We start from the raw sequence: 27,952 nt of genomic DNA on the forward strand, positions 1-27,952 counted from the left end.
TCTGTTGTGTGGGCGCCGGGTCTATTGTGTAACTGACGCCACCAAAATTAACAGGAAGCTTGCATTAGAGCCTCTTATTTTGTGTTTTGTTTGGGTTTACGGCAATGCGTGAAATTACCAAAATTAGACAGAGGATAGCCTAACATAGGAAACGGACAAGAACACCTTGTAATCCACTTATTTCAACAAAGTAACTGTATTCTAATGATCACCCTTTTAAACGGTAACTGTAACACAATACAGTTACTCATATTATTGTAAATACGTAACGTCGGTACATGTATTCTGTTACTTCCCAACATTCTGATGAGCAACTGTTGGCATATCAGCTTCGATAATAATAATAATAATAATGGATTGGATTTATATAGCGCTTTTCGGGGCCCTCAAAGCGCTTTACAATTCCACTATTCATTCACTCTCACATTCACACACTGGTGGAGGCAGCTACAGTTGTAGCCACAGCTGCCCTGGGGCAGACTGACAGAAGCGAGGCTGCCATATCGCACCATCGGCCCCTCTGGCCAACACCAGTAAGCGGTAGGTGCAGTGTCTTGCCCAAGGACACAACGACCAGGACTGTCCAAGCCGGGGCTCGAACCAGCAACCTTCCGGTTACAAGACAAACTGCCAACTCTTGAGCCACGATCGCCCCATGATGACCACATCAAGCTTTGTAGCGACTAGTTTAGTTTATCTAAGAGCTGATCCGTTTAGCTTAAACTGAAATATTAGAAAACATCCTTGTCCTTGAATGAGTGGAGAAACTCCCCTAAACATTTAAGTGCTGCTCATCCTTTATAAGTGCAGTGACTACTGTGTTCTTAAGCGACCTTTGAGTGACAATGCTGAGTGATGACATGTTCAAAGGCTTGTTGTGGGATGTTCTGGTGAAAGTGCATTCACACGATCATTTTCTGTTGTTGTGAAAATAATTCACTGCAAGCTTACATTTTTTGTTTTATACATCAGTGTGGTCAGCGCCACACATCTTTTAACATTAATACCTTTACTGTGTTTATGTCACTTGCACAGGATCAGCTACAAGACCGCCTATAGGAGAGGTGTAAGGACCATGTACAGACGACGCTCTCAGTGTTGTCCAGGCTTCTATGAAAGTGGAGAACTGTGTGTTCGTAAGTCCTGCAGATTCCTTAACACCATTTTAGCCTTTGTGTCTTTTCTACAACCGGAGTAAATCACGTTACCTCAAACAGATTCAATTCAATTCAGTTTTATTTTTACAATCAAATCACAACAACAGATGTTAATGAGTTTGTAAACTCATTACTACAAACCACATGACAATGTTCAGTCTGCTCACAGGGCAGATGTGCCTGGAGTGGGAGCAACAAAAGTAAATAGAGGAAGAAGCTGGTGAGTTCTTAACTATTGAAGAACACGGCGAATGTACGTTCATTAGACGGCTACATACAGTCCTTTGCACATCTACAGTACCTATCCACATCGAGAATGCAAAGCATGCGAGGCATGTTTTTTAGCTCAAACTTGTAATGCAGACCTGTTAGTTGGTGAAGATCAAGGTTGGGTTATGTTCACACTGTAAACGAATTGCTCTGGAGTCCAGATAAAACTGTACCAAGACTATCCGGTTTGTTTGGTCTGGACCTAAGTGCAATTACTTTGTTCATAGCTACACAAATGAATCAAACCAAGGGTGAAAATGAACCACTTTGATATAAACAGACAAAATACTCCAGGTCTGTAAACAACCTAGCTCACACCTAGGGATGGGTATCGAAAACCGGTTCTTGTTGAGAACCGGTTCCCACTGTTTCAATTCCTTGGAATCGTTTGCCATTTTTGCAAATGATTCCCTTATCGACTCCAGTCGCCCCGAATGACGTCACCACGTTGTGGAGCGTCATTTACCTGGCAGGAAACGGCGCCTAAGTGGCTCAGACGCTCAAAAGTTTGGTTATACTTTACGAGAACGGATGACAACAGGGCAACTTGCAATACTTGCAAAGTAGATATTTCATTTAAGGGAGGAAACACTACGAATATGCAAAAGCATTTGCTCACAAAACACGCGATGACCTTAAATGAATGTCGTGTTTTTAATTCCGCTCCGGACTCGTGAATCTCAACCCAGCAGCAGCGGTAACGTTTGCACCTCCTCTCCTGTTAATGCGGCAGGTAAATAATCAACTAACAGTGCATATTATGTTAGCGCGATCTGCCTTATTACAAACCTGCCATTACTGTGCATTTAGTGACCATGATGAGACAGAGTCTGGCTCAGATGCTGCCAGTTCTCGCTGCAGTCTACCGGTAGCGTCTCCTTTCAGGCAGGATAGACGAATGTCACCGAGCAGTGACTCAGTTTGTGGTCAAAGGTTTGCATCCGTTTGCCACAGCAGATGATTTTCAGTAAGTGAATGTGTTTAATTGTAGGCAGGGACATTACTGGATATTCTTGTGTAGTTGCTACAGAATAATTTATGTTATACTTTGTTATTGCTACAGAAGAATATTTATTTTATTATTTTACATTTACAATATTTTTTCCTGGGGACCCTGTGACACCCCATTGAAGGGCCATAGGCTGGATCTCTTAAGATCTCACTGTTGGGTTTGTAAGGCCATGTTACTCCTAAATTTCTATCTTGTTCAAAGAGAAGATATAAAACAAAGTTCTAAGCTAATCGACCTTAGTGTTCTCCTTTTTTAAAAAGAATCGATAAAGAATCGAATCGTTAAACAGAATCGAAAATGGAATCGGAATCGTGAAAATCTTATCAGTACCCATCCCTACTCAAAGTGTGCATTTTTGTGTTTAACAGACTAAGTCAGTCTACACTAGAAGAGTTTTATATAGATGCCACACCATTTACCTGTGACATGTCATGGTCCTGGGTCGGTGACCCAGTGTTTTGAGTTTTGTACATTTATTTTTGATCTCATCATGGTTCATGAATATTAGGGTTTTGGTTTCTGTTTTGCATTTCTAGAGCTCTAGTTCTCCTGGGGTTGTGATTTCTAGATCTTAGGTTTAGTTCTGCCCTCGTGTTTATTCTCTTGTTCCCCAGTCAGTCATGTCTCATGTCCTTCCTGTCCTTGTACTCGGCGTTCCCTCTGTTCAGTGTCTAGTCTGTGTCTGCCGCATGCTTCCTGTTTTATTTTGACAGTCCTGCTCTGTGTTCAGCCTCTGTTCCCCGTCTTGTCTGAGTAATTAGTACCAGCTGTGTCTCCCATTTCCTGATTACTCCGTCTTGTATTTCAGTCCTCTGTCATCCCCTGCTCTGCGTTGCATTATACCCTCTTTGTGCTGTGTCTCCTCCCTTCGCGTCCTGAGTATTCTTAGTTTCTAGGTTCCTGTTCTCCGGTTTTAGTCCTGCATTTGTGGTTTTGGTTTGTTTTTGTCACGTTTACTGCTATGAAGAGTTTCTCCAGCAATAAAGCTGCGCACTAAGTTAAATCTCTGTTTGTGAATCCGGCATTTTGGGTTCCATGGTCTACTGCGTCGATATGGACATGATTTATTTTTATTTATTATATTTGAATTTATTTTACTCCACAAACGAATGCGCACAGTGGTAAAATCCAAACTTCATCCAGGACAGAAACAACTGCTAACATGCTAACACAAAGGTATTAAGCTAGCCAAGAACCCAGAGTGCTGTTAAAGCTGAGCATACTGACACTAAGTAACCGGGTAATAAAAGTGGTGATGAGCAGTCAGACTGCAGGCTCTGCTCATTTTTCTACAGTAGAGTCACTGTGGTGACGAGTTTACACTCTTTGTGTTGGTTTTCATCTTTGCTTTGTGCTGACGGCTTTGTGTTCATACCCAAATACTCATAGAACGATCACACGGTTGTCCTAATAATTTGTGTTGGTGTGTGGGGCCTCTAGGTTTATATTGTTAATTGGTAATTATGAGACCGTGTGTTTCATATCATTTTACAGAGAAACATGATGTAAAAGCAATGTAATGACTAGTATAATGAATTACTGTCTCCAGTGAATAACTAAGTCACATACTGCATTACTTTAAAGAAAAGCGTTCAGTGTAATACATGACCTTTAAAAACCCAATGAGAATTTATAAGAGAATCAACAACGAATCGAGTCGATAAGTGATATCGATATTGAAATCACAATCGCTAAATTGGTATAAACTCCCATCAGTGATTATAGTCCACATAAATGACTGAACATGTGTCACATTTTTCCTGCTAGTTTCTTCTTAGACACAAAATATAGATGCTATAAAAACCCAACAAAAACACACTGTGGTTGATCAAAACCAAAAATGTTTGTTTGTTATCAGACAGCGCTTTCTCCTTAATATTCCAACCGCAAGAGAACATGTGTTATGCATAACGTGTCAGTGACAAACAAAACCATTTTCCTGTCATATGCATTGTTATTTTCAAACTTTTTCCACTTGATGCACGCACACAGTATGCAGGCTTGTTAAAATTGCAGTGTACCTTGTGGAACAGTCGTTCAATCACAGTAGTTATCTTTTCACAGTTACCTATATCTGCTGTCAAAATGAAGATCAGTCGAGCTCTGTAACAAAGTCAATGTATTTCTACCCAAAGTGTGACCACAAGCAGCTGGAAGGAAACCTGGTAAAAGAAAAAGAAAGACACTGAGCAAAATCTCAAACAAACTGCAAAATGTTTCTTTAGACATCAGGCAGCTCTGAAAACTGCAAATCCAAACTGTTTTCAGAGCTACGTTTGTTAGTTGTCTTTGGTCATTTGGATGAATTCATCAGGTGAATCAAATAATTTTGCATTCAAGTTGAAGAGAACCTTCATTCAGTATGTGTGTAAAAGATTGGCCTTATCATCTAGCTGTGTTCCCCGCTTCATGGGAACAGTCCATTACACAATTATTTCTGTCTGAAGCTCAAACTTTGCCAGTCAAAGTAAATAACAGCTCTTCAATCAGTTAAAAACAAACAATTAAACTGAGCAGATGAAACAACAGATGTTGTTTTCAGATCTACATGTGCACGATTCTTTATTTAAGTGTGAATCCAGTCTCATTAAGCTTCTGCTCTTAATTGTTAAAGAAGAATCCCACAACATGCTCTCCTGGTTCTGTCACACATCTACTTATGTTATCACGTCTGACAGTTGTTCAGACAAAGAATCAACTGAAATCCTTCATGTTTTTACATTTTTTCATGATTAAAATGCAATTAAAAGTGATCCTAAAAAGACTTTTATTGAATTGTGTTCACATGTTTTAATTAATCCGGGTAAAAAGTTGCAACCTCACAGTGTTGTAATCAGCAAAGCATAATCTCCACCGGGGTTTTTAAATGGCCTTGTTTCCATTTGCATGCAGTGTGGCACTACTATATACAGCTTTCTTTAGTTCAGTGTGAACAAGCAAAGGCCGCAGAATAACTGGGCCCTCAAAGGGGCATTAGAGTGCCATCGCTGTGTGAAAGTTTATAAATCCTGGGGAACTATGGCAAAACAAAACTGCTTATTTGTTCTGGAATAAATAAAATATATAAACTAATTTTCTAATTTTACTCTAAAATACTTTTTCTCCACTAAAGCCATGCAGTATTCACCAGGATTAACAGAATGCAGTGACTTAATTTTGTGTACCTGTGGCCAACTGGTAAAGACAAAGCCAAGCTAAGTGGCAGAATTACTGTTAACAACAATTCGACCTAGATTTAAAGGGCCTGACAATGCTCCATAATTTATTAACTTTTAGTTGTAAGGAGGAGAGAGCAGTGTAAAGAACAGACTGGGAGCAAAGACAATGCTATGAAACAATTAATGTAATTTCCCCAGAAATAAAAACAAATATACAGTTAAGGTAGCACTGAATGAAAAGATTACATGACTAAAAGTAATAAAACTGGTTAAACAGTTCTCTAAAAGAAAAAGGGTGTGGCGCGAATAAGGCACGGCGGGACCACATATCGTTATGCAACCCGTGAACGCTCTGCGTTATTTCGAGCCATCTTTACTTGCTGCGGCTGCAGCTCACAGGCTGCCAGCCGCACTTGAACCACACCACAAGCACCACACCAACGTGTTTTAACACGGCGGGCGTGATTGCGGATGCCGTGCTGGTGCATCCACACGGCACCGCAGACCACGCCCCACCACAAAGGGAAATTATTTCAAATTAATATATATATAAGAATATAGCAGTCCCAGTCCAGTTAGTACGTGAGCATTTACCACACAGTCCTACACTCTATCCAAGTCCAGTGGCTGTTCTGAAACCCATTTTCTCCTTGTTTCTATAACAGTGTAAATCAGCGGTCCCAACCCCCGGGCCTCGGACCGGTCCGTGAGTCGTTTGGTACCGGGCTGCGAGAGTCGAGGCTCAGGTGTGAAATGTCTGGTTTTCAGGGTTTTTATCGGTTTTCAGCGTTATTTTGTTATCGTTTTTATCGTTAACTTGGTTTTCCTGGGTCTTTTCACGTGTGTTATGAATAAATCTTTTTTTCGGTACCGGTACTAGTTTTATTTTGTTGTATTTATCCGCGACACCTTAAAGGGCAGTCCGTGAAAATATTGTCGGGCATAAACCGGTCCTTCGGTTTATGAGTGTCTAAACCGAAGGCAAGAGAGTGAAACTCAGGTGCACATTCTTTATTAAACCCACACACAGAACAACTTGGAGCTTATGATGGTACCAGGTATGGTGAGAGATCTCCAGTGTTGTATGGAAGAAGGTGGGTTTAGTCAGCTCCTGTGACTGACAGAGGTACAAACTGGAACAAGGAACAAAGACAGTAGTTTACAAAATAAGCCAAGAGACTGGTCTGTTTGCCACAAGGAGCAAGCTGATAAGCTGGTAAAGTCTGAGTGGCTGAGCTGACCTATTTTGTACTTCAACTGACTGGGGTGATTAGACAAGGTGATCCAACCGGGGAGTGTAAAAGTCTTCAAACTAAAGAGCAGAGAACGTCTCTGACTTTGAGAATAAAAACACAGACACAGACCAGAGGCTGACTATGATAGAAAAATGCTGCAAAAGCACAGAAAACACAACAGAAGCTGAATAAATCACATTGAAAGTAGAAAAAAATTGGGTCAGTTTATCTGTTCGTCTGTCTTTTTGTTTCACTAGCTGGGCCCGCGTCCTCATTTTAAGTTTGACAGCGTTTTAGTAGGTAAAAGTCGATGCTTTGACATGAATTGAGCTGCGGTTTGGGGAAGGCCTCGAAGAGGACTGGCAGATCCCCGTGTACTAAATAGAAGTGAAGAAGTTGAAGAATGGAGAGGAAGGAGGGAGGGTGGGAAACGAGAATGATCAGCTTGCAGAACTGGGGGAACCCATATAGATGGCAGCCGGAAGGAGCGTGTTTGGAGTCGTGGTCCTGCTGCTGAAATTCCCATACATAATCTCCAACAGCAGACTAACTGTCACTTCAACATATCATTTTCAAAGTTTGTGTGAGGGCAGATACCAATAATAGCTCGAGCTGATTTAATAAAATCAGGTGTTGTTCAAGTTCCCAGGTGAAAATCAGTAAAAACTCACATCGACAAACTTCACAACAATATAATAATTTATCTTATCTTATCTTATCTTATCTTAGGCCTCGGGGGACATGAGTACCTAGGTTGGCTTGACCTTCATTGTTAGTGCTAAAGCTCAGAGTTGACTTGAAAAAATTAGAAACCATATCGACTAATATGTCATATGAAAGGGCACAGAAAGAGGTGTACAACACACTTTACATTTTTTAAATACAGAGTCACAGTGACACAAGAACAGGCATCATGAAACATCGTGTTCCCCCTCTGAGAGGAACAGCGCTCTCTGAGTGCTCTTCACTCAGTTTGACTTTTCTTTCATCACAATGATCCCAAACACACTACCAGTGCAGTAAGAGCAAACATGGTGTGATCTTTTTGAGTTAACAAGTTACAAGCCATTAATTAATGTATTGATCTTAAATACGATCAGTCTTTCTCCATGATTTTCCCAGCACCAGAAATAGACTATACTATATATATACTATATATACTATACTATACTTTAATACGCATGTATTAAAGTATAGTATTTAAAGAATGAAAAGCAGTGTGTAATCAAAACACTGTGAAGAATTCAGTCATTCAGTCAGCAACAGTCAAAAGTCACATTTCTTTGACTTTGCAGAAATCAAGAGCCCATTATTTTCCAGTCCTCTGCAATTTTAAAGAGCGTTCAGCCTAATATGTTTTTAACTACGGCCGACTGTGTAGGGCAGAGGGCGGCAACCTGCGGCTCTTTAGTGCTTATAGTGCGGCTCCGCGTGGTTTGGGAAATTAAATTAGAAGTATTTAGCTGAAGTGTATTTTATTTATGTTAGTTCTTTTTAACTTGTAGTTCTAAACTGGAAGATTATTGTGATATTGAAATATAAAAATAAAATTATATTCTATTATTTTTTCATCGCTCAAATAAGCGTCACACTCGCGGAAGCCGGTGTACGAAACGCCGTGCATTTATCGAGACTTTCGACCCCAGGTAGGCCAGTTATGGATCTTTGGATCCACATTATGTCAGCAGCTCCACCGTGAACTATGTTAAAGACAAACACGCTCACGCCTCACAGACGACAGCTTACAGTCCTGTAGAGATAAAGTGACTTCGTACAGCCCCGACCTGCAGACGCTGTGCGCAGAGGTTCAGGAGCAGAAGTATCGTTGTAAACATATCACGGCAGACCCGGCGATGTTTGCATGAACATGCTTTTCAGCATCTCTTTATTGACCACCACGCCCCGCCACACACATTAACCAGGTAAAATACATATTTATGCAGAATTTTGCAAATATCTATTTTTCATCTTTTAGCAGCATAGAGCTTTTTTTCAATTACTTTTTAAAAGTCAGGTCAAGGCTCCAAAAGCCCAGAGGAGATATGAGGGTGGCGGCTCACAGTAGCTTTTGTTTGCTACACGGATCATTTTAGTTCAGCTTTCCTTTTGTTATATTTCTTTAAGAGTTCAAAATGTGTTAATTACATAAATAAAATGTCATTTTCTCTGTAGCACTTCATGGATTTCATAAGCAGAACACCTTAGTTGTTCACACAAAGCATAAAGGTAAAAAACAATATATGCAGTGTTATCTTGATTTTAGATGTCAAAAAAGTATTTGCGGCTCCCAGTGTTTTCTTTTGCGTGGAAACCGAGTCCAACTGGCTCTTTGGGTGTTAAAGGTTGCTGACCCTAGACTCTAGGGTCAGCCCAGTCACAGGGCAAAACCTGGAGAGGGCCTGTGGGTTCTGGTGGTACAGAGCTCATTGTCTCAGGTTCATGTGGCTGGAGTAGCAGTGGGGACTTGGCAGGCTTTGGATTCTCTGGAGGCTTGGGATGCACAGGGTTCACAGTCTCATCAGGACCAGGATGACGACTACAACATCTGTTCTTGGGAGTTGGTGGAGGGGGACCCAGAGTGGGCTCCTCATCCTCCAACCACTGGTTTGCCAAGAATTAAGTCAGCAAGGATCAGATTGAAGCAATGGGCAGCTAGTCCTCCAACATAAAGTACAAAAGGAAACTAACAACTACAAACTACTGAAACCTGAAATTCCTCTTTCTTGAGGATGTCTTTCAGATACTGTTCATCTATATATATTTTTGATGGCGCGTCTTCTTATGTGTTCGATTGTTCAGCTTCCTCAGTTTTGTTTAAGAAAACACTCCACACTATGTTAAGATTTGTCAAGTTTAAGCCCTTCACGAACCCTGTTGTTAGTGTAAATATACTATTCTATGCCCATCACACTGCATCTTTGACATTTTTAGCAGATTCAACTAAAGAAATGATGCAACAAAATAATTAGGTACATTTTAAAAAAGGTTCTTCTTCTATGCAGCTGGTGTTCAGGGAACAGGTTCTTTTAAGTCATGAATTGTGGCTTAAGACTATTGTATAGTACAGAACATACATTACAAAAATGACTACTATGACATTAAAATTGGTACATATTAATTACACACAGTATTTGCAGTATAATTTGTTCTTTAGTAAATAAAACTGGTAACATGAAGACTGTTAACTGTTAACATTAGCAGCACAAGCAGTTTTACTGGCTTTTTGTTTTTTTTATTCATGTACCACAATTAAAAATGAGGTTTTCACCATTGATTGATGTTAATTGATACTTGCTCATACAATGAAGAAGCAGCAGAGGAGTAGTCAGAGTATTTATTGCAGTGGAAATGCACTTCTTCTAGATTTATTATTAATCTTCAGCTCACATGACCAGAGTGAGCTGAACTACTACTACTACCTGTGTGCTTAAAAACTGCAAGAATGCAAAGCAGCATTTACACCTTCTTAGTAACCATCGAACTGTTTATAGAAGCGAGATCCTGAAAATGTACAATTACACGAATTTGTAACTCAGAACATTCAAAACATTCAAACACGTCCACAACAATGTGAACATTAACAAAAGAAAATTTCAGTGACCATGCTTTGTATTTTTCTGGACACCCGCATTTATTCGGTAAGAGAACCCAATTATCCACCCCAGATGGTAAACTCTATAGCACAGTGTTTTCTTTTCTTGTTGATGAAAAGCCGTGAAAGAGATTCCCTGAAGGGGAGGGGGGCACAAAGACGAGAATATTGTGTCTTTTATTCAACATCTACATGTAAACAACTTTAGTCTCTCCTGCATGGCCTAGACAAATACCCTTTGACTCCATTGTGTGACACTACATCCTCCACCTTCTCACACACACACACACACACACACACACACACACACACACACACACACACACACACACACACACACACACACACACACACACACACACACAGCGTTTTTCTCCCATTGGCTGTAGTAGGAATGCCGGAAGCTAATTCTTAGCTCTTAACTACAAAAACATGGCTGCCTGGTCTGCTAACGTTAACATCCTGGGACAGGTCTTTTGTTGTGTGATATACACAGCTTGAGCTAATTGAAAGAAGAAGAAGAAAGGGGAGCGTTTGATTTGAGTTGGGGGCTTTCCCTATGTTTCCTGGCTCTTTTGTTGGCTCTGTTTTTATGTCCAGTTTATCTCTCAGATAAACATGTGATTCTGTGCAGGAGAAGTTTACTTACAATACCTTTTTAGGTGAACTTATGGATGATTCTTTTCTTGCAGTGCTTTAAAAAAAATCAAATCTCTTTTTAAATCTCTGCCTGAGGCCATTGTATCTTTCTTTGGGGTCATTTCTCCCTGGCTTAGCCTGTTCTTCATTCTTGTTAGAACTTACTGTCCTGTCTTCCAGATGCTGAACGATTTTTACTTTGACCTTTGGCCCAGAGAAGCTTTAATCAAACCAAACACACTAATGAATGTTTATTTATACACACATACATACACATATACATGCACACACATACACACACACCTCAAGCTGATGCCTCAAGATATGTCATAAGCAAAAGTGCACGCACATGAATGAGAGGCGGAAGGCGATTGTAGTTAACAGGGTATTGCCGACTATCCTGCTAATTGCCAACTTTACTTTTGTCATCATGTCATGTTTAGGATTAAAAATAAAAAAGATTAAAAAGGTTTAATCAAATGAAATATTGATATTTTTGTATGGGAATTGATCCTGTAACATGAAATGCTGGTAATGAAAGTATCAGTATTTCAGGATCGCGTTGCACATCATGGCAAATCAGTCAGTGAGTGCGACCGTAGACAGCAGTGAGGAGGAGACTGCGAGTGTGTCGCAAAGACACATAAATAGGGGCGACCGTGGCTCAGGGGGTTGGGAAGCGCATCTGTAACCGGAAGGTTGCCGGTTCGATCCCTGGGCCCTCTGTCCTGATCGTTGTGTCCTTGGGCAAGACACTTTACCCTACTTGCCTACTCTAGGCGCGATATGGCAGCCTCGCCTCTGTCAGTCTGCCCCAGGGCAGCTGTGGCTACAACTGTAGCTGCCTCCACCAGTGTATGAATGTGAGAGTGAATGAATAGTGGTATTGTAAAGCACTTTGGGTGCCTAGAAAAGCACTATATAAAGCCAATCCATTATTATAAATATGACTGACACCCGTAAACGAAGCAGCATCGGGCTGCAGTTTAAAGAAGAAACTCAAGTCAAATCAAGTCAAGTGGCTTTTACTGTCATTTCAACCATGTACAGTAGTACAGTGCAGAGTGAAATGAGACAGCGTTCGTCTGAGACCCTGGTGCTACGTATGATATATAACAGACAAACAGGACTTCTGAAAGTGCAATGTACAAAACAACTGAAGAACTGAAGAAACCTCGTGGATGAGAAGACAAATGTCTTCACAAAGAAGTCCAGTAGCTTTTTTTCCAAGCTCTTTAAACTACCATGAGCGCGATGACTGAGAAACTACAGAGACATACTCCTGTCTTGACCTAATCGTATAGTAATAATGTCATAGAAGTGGATAAAAAAAGGGTTCTTGTTATTTTCTGCATTGGAAACAAGTTATGAAGTCAAAGTTTTGAAGTCATTTAAAAAGAAGACAGAAGCAAAGCGGCCAGGGGCATTTAAATTGTGTCATCTGTGTTTTTCTTCTTTAATCTAAAAATAATTATTGAATTTTACCTCTTAACAGCTACTATGTCACCAGCAAATTACTTAGGGATTTGCATTTTAGCATTATGCTAAGACTGTCAGAAGTTTTAGTATCTTATGAGTGAAGTTACCATGAATTTAGGGCTTGCAGAAGATTTCCTTTTGCAAGCCCTAATATTTAAAAATCCCATTTAAAGAGGTGACAAATCTACCCTATGTTTAATCAAACATTGCAAAAAAGGAACATTATATAATGCTGAGAACACCAGAGGAGAAAGATTAAAAGAGCTTTTTGTATTCAGGACAAAAACTGTTTCACTGGGATGTTGCAATCTGCTCTACTGACAGCTGTGCAGACAGATCAGGCAGTGGAGGATGATGTCAGGTGTGCCCTTACAGTTGGTCCCACTGCAACTCTGATGTTGTTCATACCTCTGCTCTCATTCTTCCTGCAGGAGCAGATTTAAGGGCACTAAAGACCACCTCTTCATGCTAAAACAATAGCAAGAATTGGGTAGCGATTAGCTAATTGGAAGTATATTAATCTTTCTGTACCCATGGTTGATGTAATCCTCCTTGTAGCCATTCCTGCTTCAGCCCACAGGATGAAAGGATTAGCCACCTCTTTAAAGATTTATCAGCTCTGCTTGAGGATTACAAGAGCATTCGCTTGTTTGCTATCTTATTAAAATTTGGAACATTTTATCTCTCTCGCCCTCAGAAAATATGATGGATAGCATAAAGATTGAAGCTAGAGGCTGATCATATACAGTGCCCACCGCAATATTTGCAAAACACAACTAGGCAAACAGGGCACTGTTTGATTTAGATGTGTGATGTTGGGTTTTTTAACTATTAAAATCATTTTTATCATGCACTTCTGTTGTCTTCTGTGACATTTCAGGACTTTTGATGTTGCTGAGCAGGTCAGTGTTTTCATGTTTCTTTGCATTATAGTGTTGATTTTGCACTTCTGACATTTTTGCTGACTGTGGTAGATTTATTTGAGTTTTCAGCTTAATGATGACCTCCAAATTCAACAATTTGAATCAACATCAGATATTGTGTCTGCTTCATTTGTCATGACTCTACTGAAAAGAGTAAATAATATCCTTTGCTATAATTCTTAAAAATTTCATGAATCATTTTTGGAACACTGCTGGTGCTAAGGTCTGCAATTTAATCACACACTTATCTGTTGATCTATGATCAACTGTTGTGGTGTACACAGGCAGGACTATAAAAATTATATATAAATATCAGTGCTGTCAATAGATTTAAAAAAAATTTTAACAAATTAATGGCACAATTTTCTGTAATTAATTGTGATTAATTGCAAATATTTGACCAATAGCCTGGTTGCAATTACATTATTTCAACTTTATATTTAAGCTTGTAACTGACATTTATGCAACATAATGAGGTAAATGGAGAATAAACACAAAGAATGCTAAATGCTTAAATTCAAAGAGAAATCCAATAGTTTTCTTCAGTCTTTTAACACAGCTTCTCTCCTGTGAAATACAACTTTTTGAAAACCTATATACTAATAGCTAAGTATACACTCATATATAATATATATTAGTGCTGTCAAACAATGAAAATGTTTAAAGAGATTCATTATAGGGTTACTTCATTTTGCATGAGCAAACAGACTCGAGAAAAGAGGGAAAATATACGCACTTAACTTGTTTATTGAACATCTTGAACCTTCATGTAAACAAAAAACTCTGTGAACATTTATCCACTCTCTCTCTGTCACTCTTCGGGAGGCTTCAAGTCCTTGAGACGAGGAACCAAAGCGATGTAAAGCGCGTGTTCTCAACGATATTAACAGGTCTGCATTTTGTTGCAATCCACTTGGCAATTGTGTCAGTTAATATGGCCGACCGTGGCTCAGGGGGTTGGGAATCGCATCTGTAACCGGAAGGTCGCCGGTTCGATCCCTGGGCTCTCTGTACTGGTCGTTGTGTCCTTGGGCAAGACACTTTACCCTACCGCCTACTGGTGTTGGCCAGAGGGGCTGATGGCGCGATATGGCAGCCTCGCTTCTGTCAGTCTGCCCCAGGGCAGCTGTGGCTACAACTGTAGCTGCCTCCACCAGTGTGTGAATGTGAGAGTGAATGAATAGTGGTATTGTAAAGCGCTTTGGGTGCCTTGAAAAGCGCTATATAAATCCAATCCATTATTATTAATATGTCCGAGGTCGACTTACCGAGCCCCCGATGCTCCGTGATTGGTTTGGTGCAAGCTGGGTGACACGTTAGCCAAAGTGCTAGCAGCATCCCTGACTAACGTAGGCTTCGCTTCAATGTGATATTTTAAGATGGAAGTGCTTCGGTGAAAAGAAAATTCCTTCTTGCACAATGTGCAAAATACTTTATGTCGGTCGACTGTTCCATCTTGTTATTTTTTTAATACTGAAATTTCCCATCGAGAGGGCCAATGTGTGTTTATCATCTTCCATATTGAGTTGATTGGTTCAGCTGCCCGTCACTACCAGATCAACTGCCCATTTGCACATGTGCGAGGGTAACTCTATTTGGACAAACTGCCCAAAATGCGCTGACAGAAACATTTCAGGGATTTTGAGTCATTCTGCACTGCAGTTGCGTTAATTGCGTTAAAAATTTTAATCGCGTTGACCATGATGGCGGATTAATTTGCATTAACACGTTTAATATTGTTTTCTCTGAGAGCGCTCTTTTTCTGCTATCTGTCCTGGATTAGCACTAGATGCAAACTGAAACAATAATGCTGGACAGGAATTTATCTTCATTCCAGGCCATTCAGTTCACACAAACCGACGGACTTGTTATTTTCTAGGCTTAACCTGTGTGTTTCTTAGAGCTGTCAGATAACAACACCATATTGTCAATATATTATTATTGTGGTCATAAGAAATTTAAAAAGGTGTTGGTCAGTGTTCATGATTCATGAACAATAACAAAGAGACTAGGTGAAAAATCCATTGGTGAGTTCCCAGAAGAAAAATCCAAGAACAAAGGTTTGTCTCATATTTTGATCATCCCCAAAATATTTTAGGAAAATATTCAGTGGACTGACAGCTGAACTTTTCCAAAAGCTTTGGTCCCATTACGTCTGGTGTAAAATAACATCATCTGGATCTGGTGTTAAGCCGGCACTGTTGGCTGACTTCTGGCATGGTAAGTGGTATTTCATTCAGATATGGGCTAGGCCTGGTGTAGATGGCACTGTTTATTTGATGGCATGACACATCTGGCTAGATTGTGGTTTGGTTTATCTCGCCAAGGCTCATAGAAAACAGGTCTGGCCTGGATCCGGCAATAAGCTGGCACTTCTGACCGGCTGGTGTCATGGCAGGGTGTCTGTCAACCAGATGTGGGCCAGGTCTGGCAATGATGGTACTATTTATTTTCCTATTTCAGTTAGAAGACCTAAATGCCATGTTACTATATTATACTGCTATGGTAGCCAAATGCAGATTTCACAGTTTTGTGAGTGTACACTTTATCCAAAACCTAGTGAGGGTTTACTTATGTTTACCACCAGGTGGCTGTAGCTCAGGAGGTAGAGAGGGTCATCTACTGATTGGAAGGTTAGTGCTGGTTCGATCCCTGGCTCCTCCAATCTGCTTGTCAAGAGTGTGAATGTGTATAAATGCACTTAGTTTAGAGAAAGTGTGTGACTGGGTGAATGTTGCATGTTGTATAGAGCACTATGAGTAATCTGGGAGAGTAGAAAAGTGCTATATAAGAAGCAGTCCATTCGCTGTCTGAACATGGGTTTCATCATGTTTCTGTTGTGCTATTATGTTCCAGCACATGTTGTTATTACATGGCTTGATTAAGGTACACATTAGGCTGACATCTGGGGCCAGAGCTGAAAGTGTTCTGGGCCAGCACAGGACCAGCAGTGTGTCTGCAACAGGCCCATGTGTGGGCCAGATCTGGCAAACCAGATCTGGGCCACCAAAGGGCCGTCATTCTTTGCGGTATGTGGGCCATGTGTAAGCACATTATGTGGGCCAGATCCAGGCCATACCAATTTTGCTTTGGGGGTAGTCAACCAGGGTAGTAGCATGATGGTCTGGGGCTTCACGACCTGGACAACTTGTCATAATTGACAGAACCATGAGTTCTGCTCTCAATAAGAAAATCCTGAGGGAGAATATCCAACCATCAGTTCATGCAGGCCTGAAGGCAAAGTGCACTTGAGTTATTCTGCAAGGCAATGATGAATGAACAGCAAGTTCATCTCTGAGTGATTCAAAAAAAGGAAGATTTTGGAGTGGCCTAGGTATGTACCACTGATCTTAAAACCCATGGAGATGCTTTGACATTCAATTTATTTATTTATATAGCGCCAAATCACAACAAAAGTCGCCTCAAGGCGCTTTATATTGCACAGTAGATACAGAGAAAAGCCCAACAATCATATGACCCCCTATGAGCAAGCACTTTGGCGACAGTGGGAAGGAAAAACTCCCTTTTAACAGGAAGAAATCTCTAGCAGAACCAGGCTCAGGGAGGGGCGGCCATCTGCTGCGACCGGTTGGGGTGAGAGAAGGAAGACAGGATAAAGACATGCTGTGGAAGAGAGACAGAGGTTAATAACAGATATGATTCAGTGCAGAGAGGTCTGTTAACACATAGTGAGTGAGAAAGGTGACTGGAAAGGAAAAACTCAATGCATCATGGGAATCCCCCGGCAGCCTACGCCCATTGCAGCATAACTAAGGGAGGATTCAGGGTCACCTGGTCCAGCCCTAACTATATGCTTTAGCAAAAAGGAAAGTTTGAAGCCTAATCTTAAATTAGAGATAGTGTCTGTCTCCTGAATCCAAACTGGAAGCTGGTTCCACAGAAGAGGGGCCTGAAAACTGAAGGCTCTCCCTCCCATTCTACTTTTAAATACTCTAGGAACAACAAGTAGGCCTGCAGAGCGAGAGCGAAGTGCTCTAATAGGGTGATATGGTACTACAAGGTCATTAAGATAAGATGGGGCCTGATTATTTAAGACCTTGTATGTGAGGAGCAGGATTTTGAATTCAATTCTGGATTTAACAGGAAGCCAATGAAGGGAAGCCAAAACAGGAGAAATCTGCTCTCTCTTTCTAGTCCCTGTCAGGACTCTTGCTGCAGCATTTTGGATTAGCTGAAGGCTTTTCAGTGAGTTTTTTGGACTTCCTGATAATAATGAATTGCAGTCGTCCAGCCTGGAAGTAATAAATGCATGAACTAGTTTTTCAGCGTCACTCTGAGACAGGATATTTCTAATTTTAGAGATGTTGCACAAATGGAAGAAAGCAGTCTGACATATTTGTTTAATATGTGCGTTGAAGGACATGTCCTGGTCAAAAATGACTCCAAGGTTCACAGCGTTACTGGAGGCCAAGGTAATGCCATCCAGAGTAAGAATCTGGTTAGATACCATATTTCTAAGCTTTTCAGGGCCGAGTACAATAACCTCAGTTTTATCTGAATTAAGAAGCAGAAAGTTAGCGGCCATCCAGGTCTTTATGTCTTTAAGACATTCCTGCAGTTTAACTAATTGGTGTGTGTTATCTGGCTTCATGGACAGATAGAGCTGGGTGTCATCTGCATAGCAGTGTAAATGTATGCTATGTCTTCTAATGATGCTGCCTAAGGGAAGCATGTATAATGTAAACAGAATTGGTCCTAGCACTGAACCCTGTGGAACTCCATAATTAACCTCAGTGTGTGAAGAGGACTCTCCATTTACATGCACAAACTGGAGTCTATTAGATAGATATGATACAAACCACTGCAGCACAGTACCTGTAATACCTACAGCATGTTCTAATCGCTCTAATAGGATATTATGGTCGACAGTATCGAACGCTGCACTGAGGTCTAGCAGGACAAGCACAGAGATGAGTCCACTGTCAGAGGCCATAAGAAGATCATTTGTAACCTTCACTAAAGCTGTTTCTGTGCTGTGATGAGCTCTGAAACCTGACTGAAACTCTTCAATAAGCCATTCCTCTGCAGATGATCTGTTAGCTGTTTGACAACTACTCTTTCAAGGATGTTTGATATAAAGGAAGGTTGGAGATTGGCCTATAATTAGCTAAGACTGCTGGGTCTAGAGATGCTTTTTGAGTAAAGGTTTAACTACAGCCAGCTTGAAGGCCTGTGGTACATAGCCGATTATTAGAGATAGGTTGATCATATTTAAGATCGAAGAATTAATTAATGGCAGGACTTCTTTGAGCAGTTTTGTAGGAATGGGGTCTAAAAGACACGTTGATGGTTTGGAGGAAGTAATTATTGAAGTTAACTCAGAAAGATCAATTGGAGAAAAAGAGTCTAACTTAACATCAATGGTACTAAGAGTAGCTGTAGATAATATTACATCTGTGGGATGATTACTGGTAATTTTTTCTCTAATGATAAAAATTTTATTTGTGAAGAAGTTCATGAAGTCATTACTAGTTAACGTTAAAGGGATGGTTGGCTCAACAGAGCTCTGACTTTTTGTCAGCCTGGCTACAGAGCTGAAGAGAAACCTGGGGTTGTTCTTATTTTCTTCAATCAGTGATGAAGAGTAAGATGTTCTGGCTTTGCGGAGGGCTTTCTTATAAAGCAGCAAACTATTTCTCCAGGCTAAATGATGATCCTCTAAATTTGTGACACGCCATTTCCTCTCCAGCTTACGAGTCATCTGCTTTAGGCTACGTGTTTGAGAATTATACCACGGAGTCAGGTACTTCTGATTAGAGACCTTAGTTTTCACAGGAGCTACAGTATCCAGAGTCGTACGTAGTGAGGAGGTGAAATTATTAACAAGATAATCGACCTCTGTTGGAGTAGCGTTCAGTTAGCTGCTCTGCTCTGTGTTGGTACAGGGCATTGAAGATGATAACAGTGGGTGGATTATATTCTTAAACTTAGTTGCAGCGCTTTCAGAAAGACATCTACTGTGATAAAGTCTACTCTCCACTGCTGTGTAATCAATTATTGTAAATGTAAATGTTATCAGGAAATGATCAGACAGGAGAGGGTTTTCAGGAGACACTGTTAAATGTTCAGTTTCTATGCCATATGTTAAAACAAGATCTAGAGTGTGATTAAAGTGGTGGGTGGGTTTATGACCTTGAAAAAGCAGTTCATGCTCAAAAACCCCTGAATGTGGCTGAACTAAAACAATTCTGCAAAGAAGAGTGGGCCAAAATTCCTTCACAGCAATGTGAAAGAGTCATTGCACGTTATCACAAATGCTTGATTACAGTTGTGGCCATAATGGTGGCACAAACAGTTATTAGGTTTAAGCAGCAAATACGTTTTTACAAAAAGAGCTGCAGGTTTGGATAGCTTTTTCCCCTTAATACATGAAATCATTAAACAAATGCATTTTCTTCAGTTGCCATTGTCTAATATGATCTGAAATATGCAAGTATGGCAAATACAAATGCAGGAAAAAAAGGAATTACGAAGGGAGTTCAAGTGTTTTTTTTTCACAGCACTTTAACTTTACAAAAGCTGTACAAGAAACTCAAACATGTAATTATTTGCAATATTTTTTGTGCTGTGTTATCTGACTCTTCGTTTTACTATATGGGCAAAAGAATTTGATTGTCTGCTTTCGCACGCATATGAATTGGACCTTTCTCTAAAATTTAGTGCTTTCTTCACCTGCATCTGTGTGTAGATGTTGCATGTGTGTGTGGGTGTGTGAATTGGGGGCTGTAGGTACACAGCAGGCAAAGGCTATGTCAACACATAAAGTCTATAGGGAAGTGTGCTAAAGTCTCACTTTAGCATTCATCATCCAGTTTTTTTTATAGTGCATTCATAAAGTTGTGATTTTTTGTTTAACAGGCTTGAATTTAATTAATTTAGTTAATTCTTATCTGAATTTGTGTTGATGTATTTGACCTTACTTACCACACACATCTTTCTGTATTACAACCAGCAACTCCATCCTAATCTCAGTCTGTGTTGAGAACTATGTAGGTGTGGATGCAAGGATTTCTTTCCTAATATTCAAAACAAGCTGTAAAATTTAACACACTGCTGCTATAAATTTAGAGAGGATGACCCCTCTGGGACTAAAATGCAATAAAACCCAGCTTTACAGAATCCGATCTAACTCCTGTAGCCACTCTGTCCACATTTTGCTCCCTGCTTGCACACTTCTTTGCAACTTCCCAAACTCAGCACTTCACTTTGTGTTCACTGCGTGGATTTTAACACTTCGTAGCCTTAAAAAACAGGTCGGAGTGTTGAAATACTTTATGCAAGAGAGGTTGTTTTTTCATTTGTTCCTGTGCACATTTATATGCACGTCAAGCTGCCTGCTTCTGTAAGAAAGCAAACAGAGCCAGGACTATGGCACATCATATCTCTGTGATGGAGGAGCTAAAGTCTCCAAGCTGTCAGCCCATCTTCTTCCAGCACAATCCCTACCTGATGTATGATGCAATATTCATACTCTGATCCTACAAAATGAGTTGAAGGAGATGTTACATAAAATTCAACATTTTACTTTTAACACATTGTACTAAAGATAAATATGATTCTTTTTTCATTGTTATTCCATTATGCACTATGGGTGTTTAGTGTGATGGGTTAAATTACCGTTACTATAGATATGATTGTTTTTGAATTACTGAATTGCTGTGTGTCATAGAATGTGTCAAGAATAGGCGTTAGCGTCCTTTACTTGCAGAAAAAGGAACAATTACTGAATCTTCCGGAATGCACTGGGCAGGGTACACCCTCAGCACATTGCCACTTCGACCCCATTCACAACCATACTGGTTTTGGGATCCTGTGGAATTAGAGATTTTCACAGATATATCCTCATGCTGACAAAGGGTTACAGCATAGAAAACAAAATAATAAATTGATGTGAAACAGTGTAACTCTGAGTAAAACTCCCCAATTTGAATAAATGTTTCAAAAATGTGTTAATTAGAGAGTTTTTTATTTCCAACATTTTTATTGTCTTGTTCCTCTGGCAAGTAAAAATCACACCTGACTGTAGAAACATTACCATCACCAGCTATTTATTAATGTGCCCATCTCCGAGTTTGTGAGTGTCCTCCCCACAGAAACAACACCATGATTTTATTCTACAAGCTCTTATTATGACCTAAAGTTTTATTAACAATAACTTGAGAAAGCTCTTTCTCAAAGATAGATGGGTAGTGTGCGTACATCCATCCATCCATCCATCCATCCACCTTCTCTCGCTTTATTTGGGGCCGGGTTGCGGGGGCAGCAGCCTAAGCAGAGAAGCCCAGACCTCCCTCTCCCCAGCTACCTCCTCTAGCTTATCCGGGGAAACACCAAGGCGTTCCCAGGCCAGCCGAGAGATATAATCTCTCCAGCGTGTCCTGGGTCTGCCCCGGGGCCTCCTCCTGGTGGGACATGCCGGAACATCTCACCTAGGAGGCGCCCAGGAGGCATCCTTGTCAGATGCCCGAACCACCTCAGCTGGCTCCTTTCGATGTGGAGGAGCAGCGGCTCTACTCTTAGCCCCTCCCGGATGGTTGAACTTCTCACCCTACCTCTAAGGGAGAGGCCAGCCACCCTTCGGAGGAAGCTCATTTTCGCCGCTGTGCGTACATCTATATAAAATCATATTTTGATCTTGGAAATATGATATCAACCCAGATACTAACTCTAGATGGTTGGAGTTGTTTTTGACCAGGTTATGTCAATGCTTCAATGCAACTACCAGTCAAAAGTTTTTGAACACCCCAATTTTTCCAGTTTTTTATTGAAAATTATGCTGTGTAATGTCTCATTGCACTCTGAAATGAAAGCACAGTACAAATAAGCAATTAGAGTTAAAAAAGAAATCGTGGAATCAATTTATAGACCAAAATGTATTCTAAACCTTTGACTCATCAAAGTAGACACCTTTGGCAGCTTATAACAGCTGAACACATCCATCTCATTCTTTCTAAAATAGAAATCAAATATTCTTCAGAAAGTTCTTCCCATATCTGTTGCAGAAGTTCCAATAAATGTGTGGACGTTGTAGGTTGCTTTGCTTTCACTTTTCTGTCCAGTTCATCCCAAACCAGCTCGATGGGGTTTAAATCTGGAGACTATGTTGTGGGTCATTATCTTGCTGTAGGATGAACCCCTGACCAACTAGGCGCACACCAGAAGGTACTGCATGGTGCTGCAGAATGCTGTGGTAGCTGTTTTGGTTCAGGGTGCCTCTAACTCTGTACAAGTCACCGACCCTGGATCTAGCAAAACAGCCCCAGACCATCACACTTCCTCCTCAATGTTTGACAGTTGATGGCACACACTGTGGAACCATCCTTTCACCTTCTTGATGGCACACAAAGATCCTACGTGATGAACCGAAGATTTCAAACTTTGATTGATGAGCCCATAATACCTTCTTCTAGTGTTCAGTAGTCCAATTGTGGTTTTTCATGGCCAAGGCAAGCCTCTGTCTTATTCTGACGTCTTAGCGATGGCTTTCTTGCTGCAACTATATATATAAAACCTCAAGAACAAATCTTTGGGATATTATATTTGTTTTTTTGTTTCATATGAAAACTGACTTCAGTCAGTCACTCATGCTTTTTGGACATGTTTCAAACTTTTTTTTTTCGGGTTATAAGGCGCACTGTCGATGAATAGGTGTGTTTTCATACATAAGGCACACGGGATTATAAGGCTCATTAAGCAAAACAAAACAGTCAGATAAGTCAAACTTCACTCAGCTCATTCTTCTTGCTTCCTCCACTTCTGTAACATTGATTCATTACTGCTGAATTCTCTCACAGCTGCTCTATTCCCATGTTGTTGCAGTATATTAATGACTAACCTCGTATTGTGGATGGATTTTCTCAGTTGTTCTCCTGACTGAAGTTTGGTCCATTTACAGCATCCTGCTATGCGATTGCATTTGTCTCTAACTATCGGGAACCCTCATGTTAACTTTTAGCGAGTGCAAAAAAGTTAGTGTTCATCCTCCAGCTTCACTGTGTTTATGTTATGCTAACATAGCTGTGTAGCTAGCGATCATGTAGCACATCATTATATACCAGCTAGCCCAACTTCAGTAACCCTACAAACGTCACTGCTGTTTAGTTTTCTGTCTTCATTTATGTTGGAAGTGATCTTCAGAAATCTCTCAGTCAGAACATGCTATATCGTGTTTAGGTGGAAACTAGCGAGCTAACTTCCTGCTAACTTCTAACTCTGTTAAATTTAATAAATTCTGTTTTCATCGATGCCTGAATGTTAAACTTAATTGTTACACCTGGTAAAGCAGCAACGCTGATCATTTTATTAAAGATGAAAGAATTTAGACAGTTTCTAACTCTCAGTGATGCCGCAGTGTTTGTTTGACTTTGGGACCTGAAGACTTTTTATAGCAGATAACCACCTTAAAAATATTCTGCAGTGGAACAAAAACAAAAGAAAACCATGAATCAACCTGATCCTGCTGAAGTGAAGCAGAGCGAAGTTACAGAGGTTTAATTAGAGACACAGTTAAGCATTTTGCAATTTTGCATAATCTGAAAAAGTTTACATTTCTTTTGTATTGAACAGCAAAAATGAGGCCTCTTTTGTTGGAAGTCAGTGAAATTTAAAATGAAAATAAAAGTAAGAGGGCATTCATGACGATGTTTATGTGAAGCGAAATGTGAAGTGTAGTTTGGATCTTCTTTTGCTGCTGGTTCAGTCAAATTTGGTTGGAGAGAGACAAAACTGCAGTTTCAGAACACAAAGCGCGACGCATCAGAATCTGTGAGCTGTTGGCTTTCAGCCCCAACGGCGTGTACGTGCAGTCGGGTGAGAAAGCCGACATCTCACTGATTCTGATGCGTTGACGGGTCCGCCCTTTTTGTTTAGATCCTTGTGCAGAATCAGTGTCAAAATTTTGTGAGGTTTAACCTGAGATTCTGGCGTTTCAGGAAAAAATAATTTATATTTAAAAATCGATTCAGGATTTTAATGAATCGATATCGCGTTATTCAAGCTAGAATCGATTTTAATTGGAAAATCGATAATCAAAACCCACCCCTAAGCAAACCAGAATTCATACATAAGGCGCATCAGATTATAAGGTACATTGTTGATTTTTGAGAAAATTAAAGGATTTTAAGTGCGCCTTATACTCTGAAAAATATGGTACTATGTGTTGTGCCCTTAAACTCACAAAATGACAAACTAGGTTTTGGTGTTTTAACCAAAAACTGCCGGATGAATAAAACATCGTACTCAGTACTGGAACTCTTTAACAGTCTTTCTCACTTCGTGCTAGAATTACTCCATATTACTGCAAGAACTTGTTTGACTGTATCCGACTCAAGGGTTTAGGTCTCTTCCCTTAATTTTTCATCCATCAAACCGAGGCCTTGAGTTTTAGGTTTCCTGAAAAATGCTCCACTTATCTGATATATCAAAGTTCTATTAAAAACATCTCAGTGTGCTGGTTAATCTAAAGTTTAATGTATTACTTTTTATAATCATTAAAATAGTGTTTTAAGAGTTCGTTTTAGCTGCTCAGTGTGCAGTTTTTCTGTCTTGACTGCTCATACTGTTTGTCTTTTTGTCCTTTTCACATTGCTTTTTGTCCTTCTCGTTGCAACATTGGCTAGTGACCACCTCTGACCTTCTAGCTAATAGCTGTATGAGATAATGCCAGAGTGACGCACAGTTGCCCTGTAAAACTCTGCATCATTTATTATTTTGTGATAGAATCATTTTTTAACCTTTAGATTGTGCATGATGGCTTTCAACTGTAGTGTTGTGTCACAATGAAATATTATAGCAGTTGGAAGGTGATAATGGAGATGTCAGAACTACCTTATCTGTTTGCTGTACAATGCAGATAATACGCTTTGCTCGCTAGACTGGCTGGTAGAATATCTCCATATCTAAGCAAAGTAGAAAATATTATGACTTACTGTTACATTAGGATGTCAAAGAGCAAGTAGTACGCCAGGGATGTGCAGAGAATTTTTAAGGGGAAAATGACAAACAGGCACTGGTAATGTCATGTTTGGGAGTACAGAGCACAGCACTGCATATTAAAAAATATAGACACAAATTATGTAAATTAAGAAAAACCTTCATTAATTTGCTGCAGATACTCAACAGAGGCAAAAAAGCAACACTATCAAGGATTTTGTCTTTTTTTTTTTCCTTTTTATTTTTAGTGGCCGGTAGTTACCAGGGAGTCATTGACTGGTTTCCAGGGCTGCGTGACTGAGGCTTTAGCAGCTTCATAGTGAATGCCAGCAACCTTCAACAACCTTTGCAACTGGCCAGGAGGAAGTCATTGTTGTGGTTATTTAATGTCCTTAAAGAAACAAACATTATCCATGATTCCATGACAGATCTGAGGATGTGAGGGCAAATACTGTGTCTTCCACCTCCAAGTAACATCACCTGCCTTTATGTCTTTTGCACACCAGTTCCAGCTACTAGATGTGACAGATTGAAGCAAAGTAGTATTAGAAACTAAAACAGTCTTATAGATAATCAACTTTAGCTCCTACACTCATTTTCGCCTAGTGAACAGTGATTGCCACACAGTTGCCAACTGGTTCTACGCCTGTGTATTCGTGGTCTTAGTTTAATTTATTAGGATATTATCATTAGCTGTAAGAATGCATATTCATACTGAGGTCTTATAAAAACTTTACATTGTGACAATACACAATAGCAACCGAGAAACAGCTCAACTGGAACACCAACAGACAAGAGAAGCAATACCTCCATCCTACAATATAAACTAGGTATAATGGGTATAATACTTCATTTAAAAGTATTATATATTATATATAGTATTATACTATGTTGAGTAAGCTTTCTGAAAACTAACATTGATTCATGTCATTCATTTATTTAATTAATTAATTACTATAAAATCTATCTATTATCTATTCTATTAAAAGCTTGGCAAAATGATTTTGTTTTCATATTTTTGTAAATATGATTTTACTGGTTAATAGTCTCTAGTCTCTGCCGTCATAGCAAATTCCATTTCTTCATAGCGTGATGACCTTAAAGAAAAAAAGAATAGTAATATATATTAAATATATTTATGTGTTTAAATTAGTGCTGTCAGCGTTAATCTCGTTAAAATGGCATTAACACCGTAACCACATTAACGCAGCAGCACTAGTTTAAATAAATAAAAAAAAACATTAATCACTTCAGTTTTTACAGCAAAACATTGAGAATAATTTTATTATGTAGCGATATTTTTTTTACCGTTAACTCAGTTTCCCTGGGTTTGTGTTATGAATAAATCTTATTTTTTGGTACCAGTACTGGTTTTATTGTGTTGTATTCATCCGTGACGCAGGAAAGACGGGTGGACTTCCTGGTGGAGCTTGCAAGAGAGTTGGCTCACTCTCATGTAGCTGGGAAAAGGGCAAGAAAAGAACAGTTGCTTTGGACACAACCCTCCACACCTAGTCCTGGAAAAAGAGCCATGTGTCAGGTCAAACTCAAATGCAAGAACAATCATGCCACTGTGCGATGTGTTCACTGCAACAGATACACATGTGGTAAATGCAGACTACAGATACCATGGCAGTGCCAGGATTGTGAGTGATTGCTGAAAATGTTGAAATGTACTCACTCACTTTTTATTATTATTTGTAAAAATGTGTACAAATGGTTGGGGTTTTTGTACTGTTTTTATCAATAAAGGACATACACCCATGTGTGTTGATTTCTCCCTAAGAAGACAAACTGAAACACAAGTTTCCTTGTGGCTCAGGAAACTAAACACTCCAAGTTGGTGACTTTTGGAGATTTATTTTCCTGGATGATTGAGAATGCATCAAGACGACCACAAAAGGAAGTTCACCGCTTTTAGCAGCCCCCCCCCAGACAAACAAAGAGGCAGTTGGCAGTTAGAAATCAGCAATCGTTCACACACCCCCACTCCCCTCCAGAATTCTCAGGTAACAACCTAATTTACATATGAATTGATGACTAGCCAATTTAGCTTCCACTTGGCTGAAGCTAAAGCCTAGCTAAAAGGTAGAAAAGCCAAATGGCTGCTCTCTGGGACTCTAGAAAAGGACGGTCCGTGAAAATGTTGGCGAACATAAACCGGCCCATGGCACAAAAAAGGTTGGGGGCTGCTGCTATATAGCACTGTTACTGTGTCTATTGAAATAAAAATAAATAATAAAGTATGAAGAACATATTTAATCTTTTAACAAATGCATGAAAATATTGAAAAATCTGTGATTTATGATTATTTTAATTTGCGTACTTCTTCTAACTCAATAGAATTTCATGCATTAAGAGACGTAGCTGGCCCTGTCTAACAATTGTATGGTAAGATTCCCAGGAGCTTGAGGCAATAGCAGCACTACTAACTGTGTTTACACGTCCGTTACAGTAGATGCTACAAGTAAATGAACACACAGTGTCAAAAAATCTTCAGTAGTAATTATTGTGTCTTCATTGCACTAAGGGATT

The 27,952-nt window shown here is 39.8% G+C and overlaps 1 protein-coding gene across 3 annotated transcripts in view; it reads left to right on the forward strand.

The window, feature by feature from the left end:
* LOC147339562 (multiple epidermal growth factor-like domains protein 11) overlaps positions 1-27,952 on the forward strand; it is a 255,538-nt gene that overhangs the window by 77,875 nt on the left and 149,711 nt on the right. For all 3 annotated transcript variants that reach the window (XM_086296014.1, XM_086296003.1, XM_086296023.1), the window contains exon 5: positions 1,036-1,136. In XM_086296014.1, coding sequence (XP_086152140.1) covers positions 1,036-1,136 — 101 coding nt within the window. The remainder of the gene's footprint in view (positions 1-1,035; positions 1,137-27,952) is intronic.

This window comes from Aulonocara sp. 'chitande type north' Nkhata Bay, linkage group LG1, assembly GCF_057382095.1.
Source record: "Aulonocara sp. 'chitande type north' Nkhata Bay isolate Kocher_YH1m ecotype deep benthic linkage group LG1, A_spYH_male_GT1.1, whole genome shotgun sequence".
Taxonomy (NCBI): Eukaryota; Metazoa; Chordata; class Actinopteri; order Cichliformes; family Cichlidae; genus Aulonocara; species Aulonocara sp. 'chitande type north' Nkhata Bay.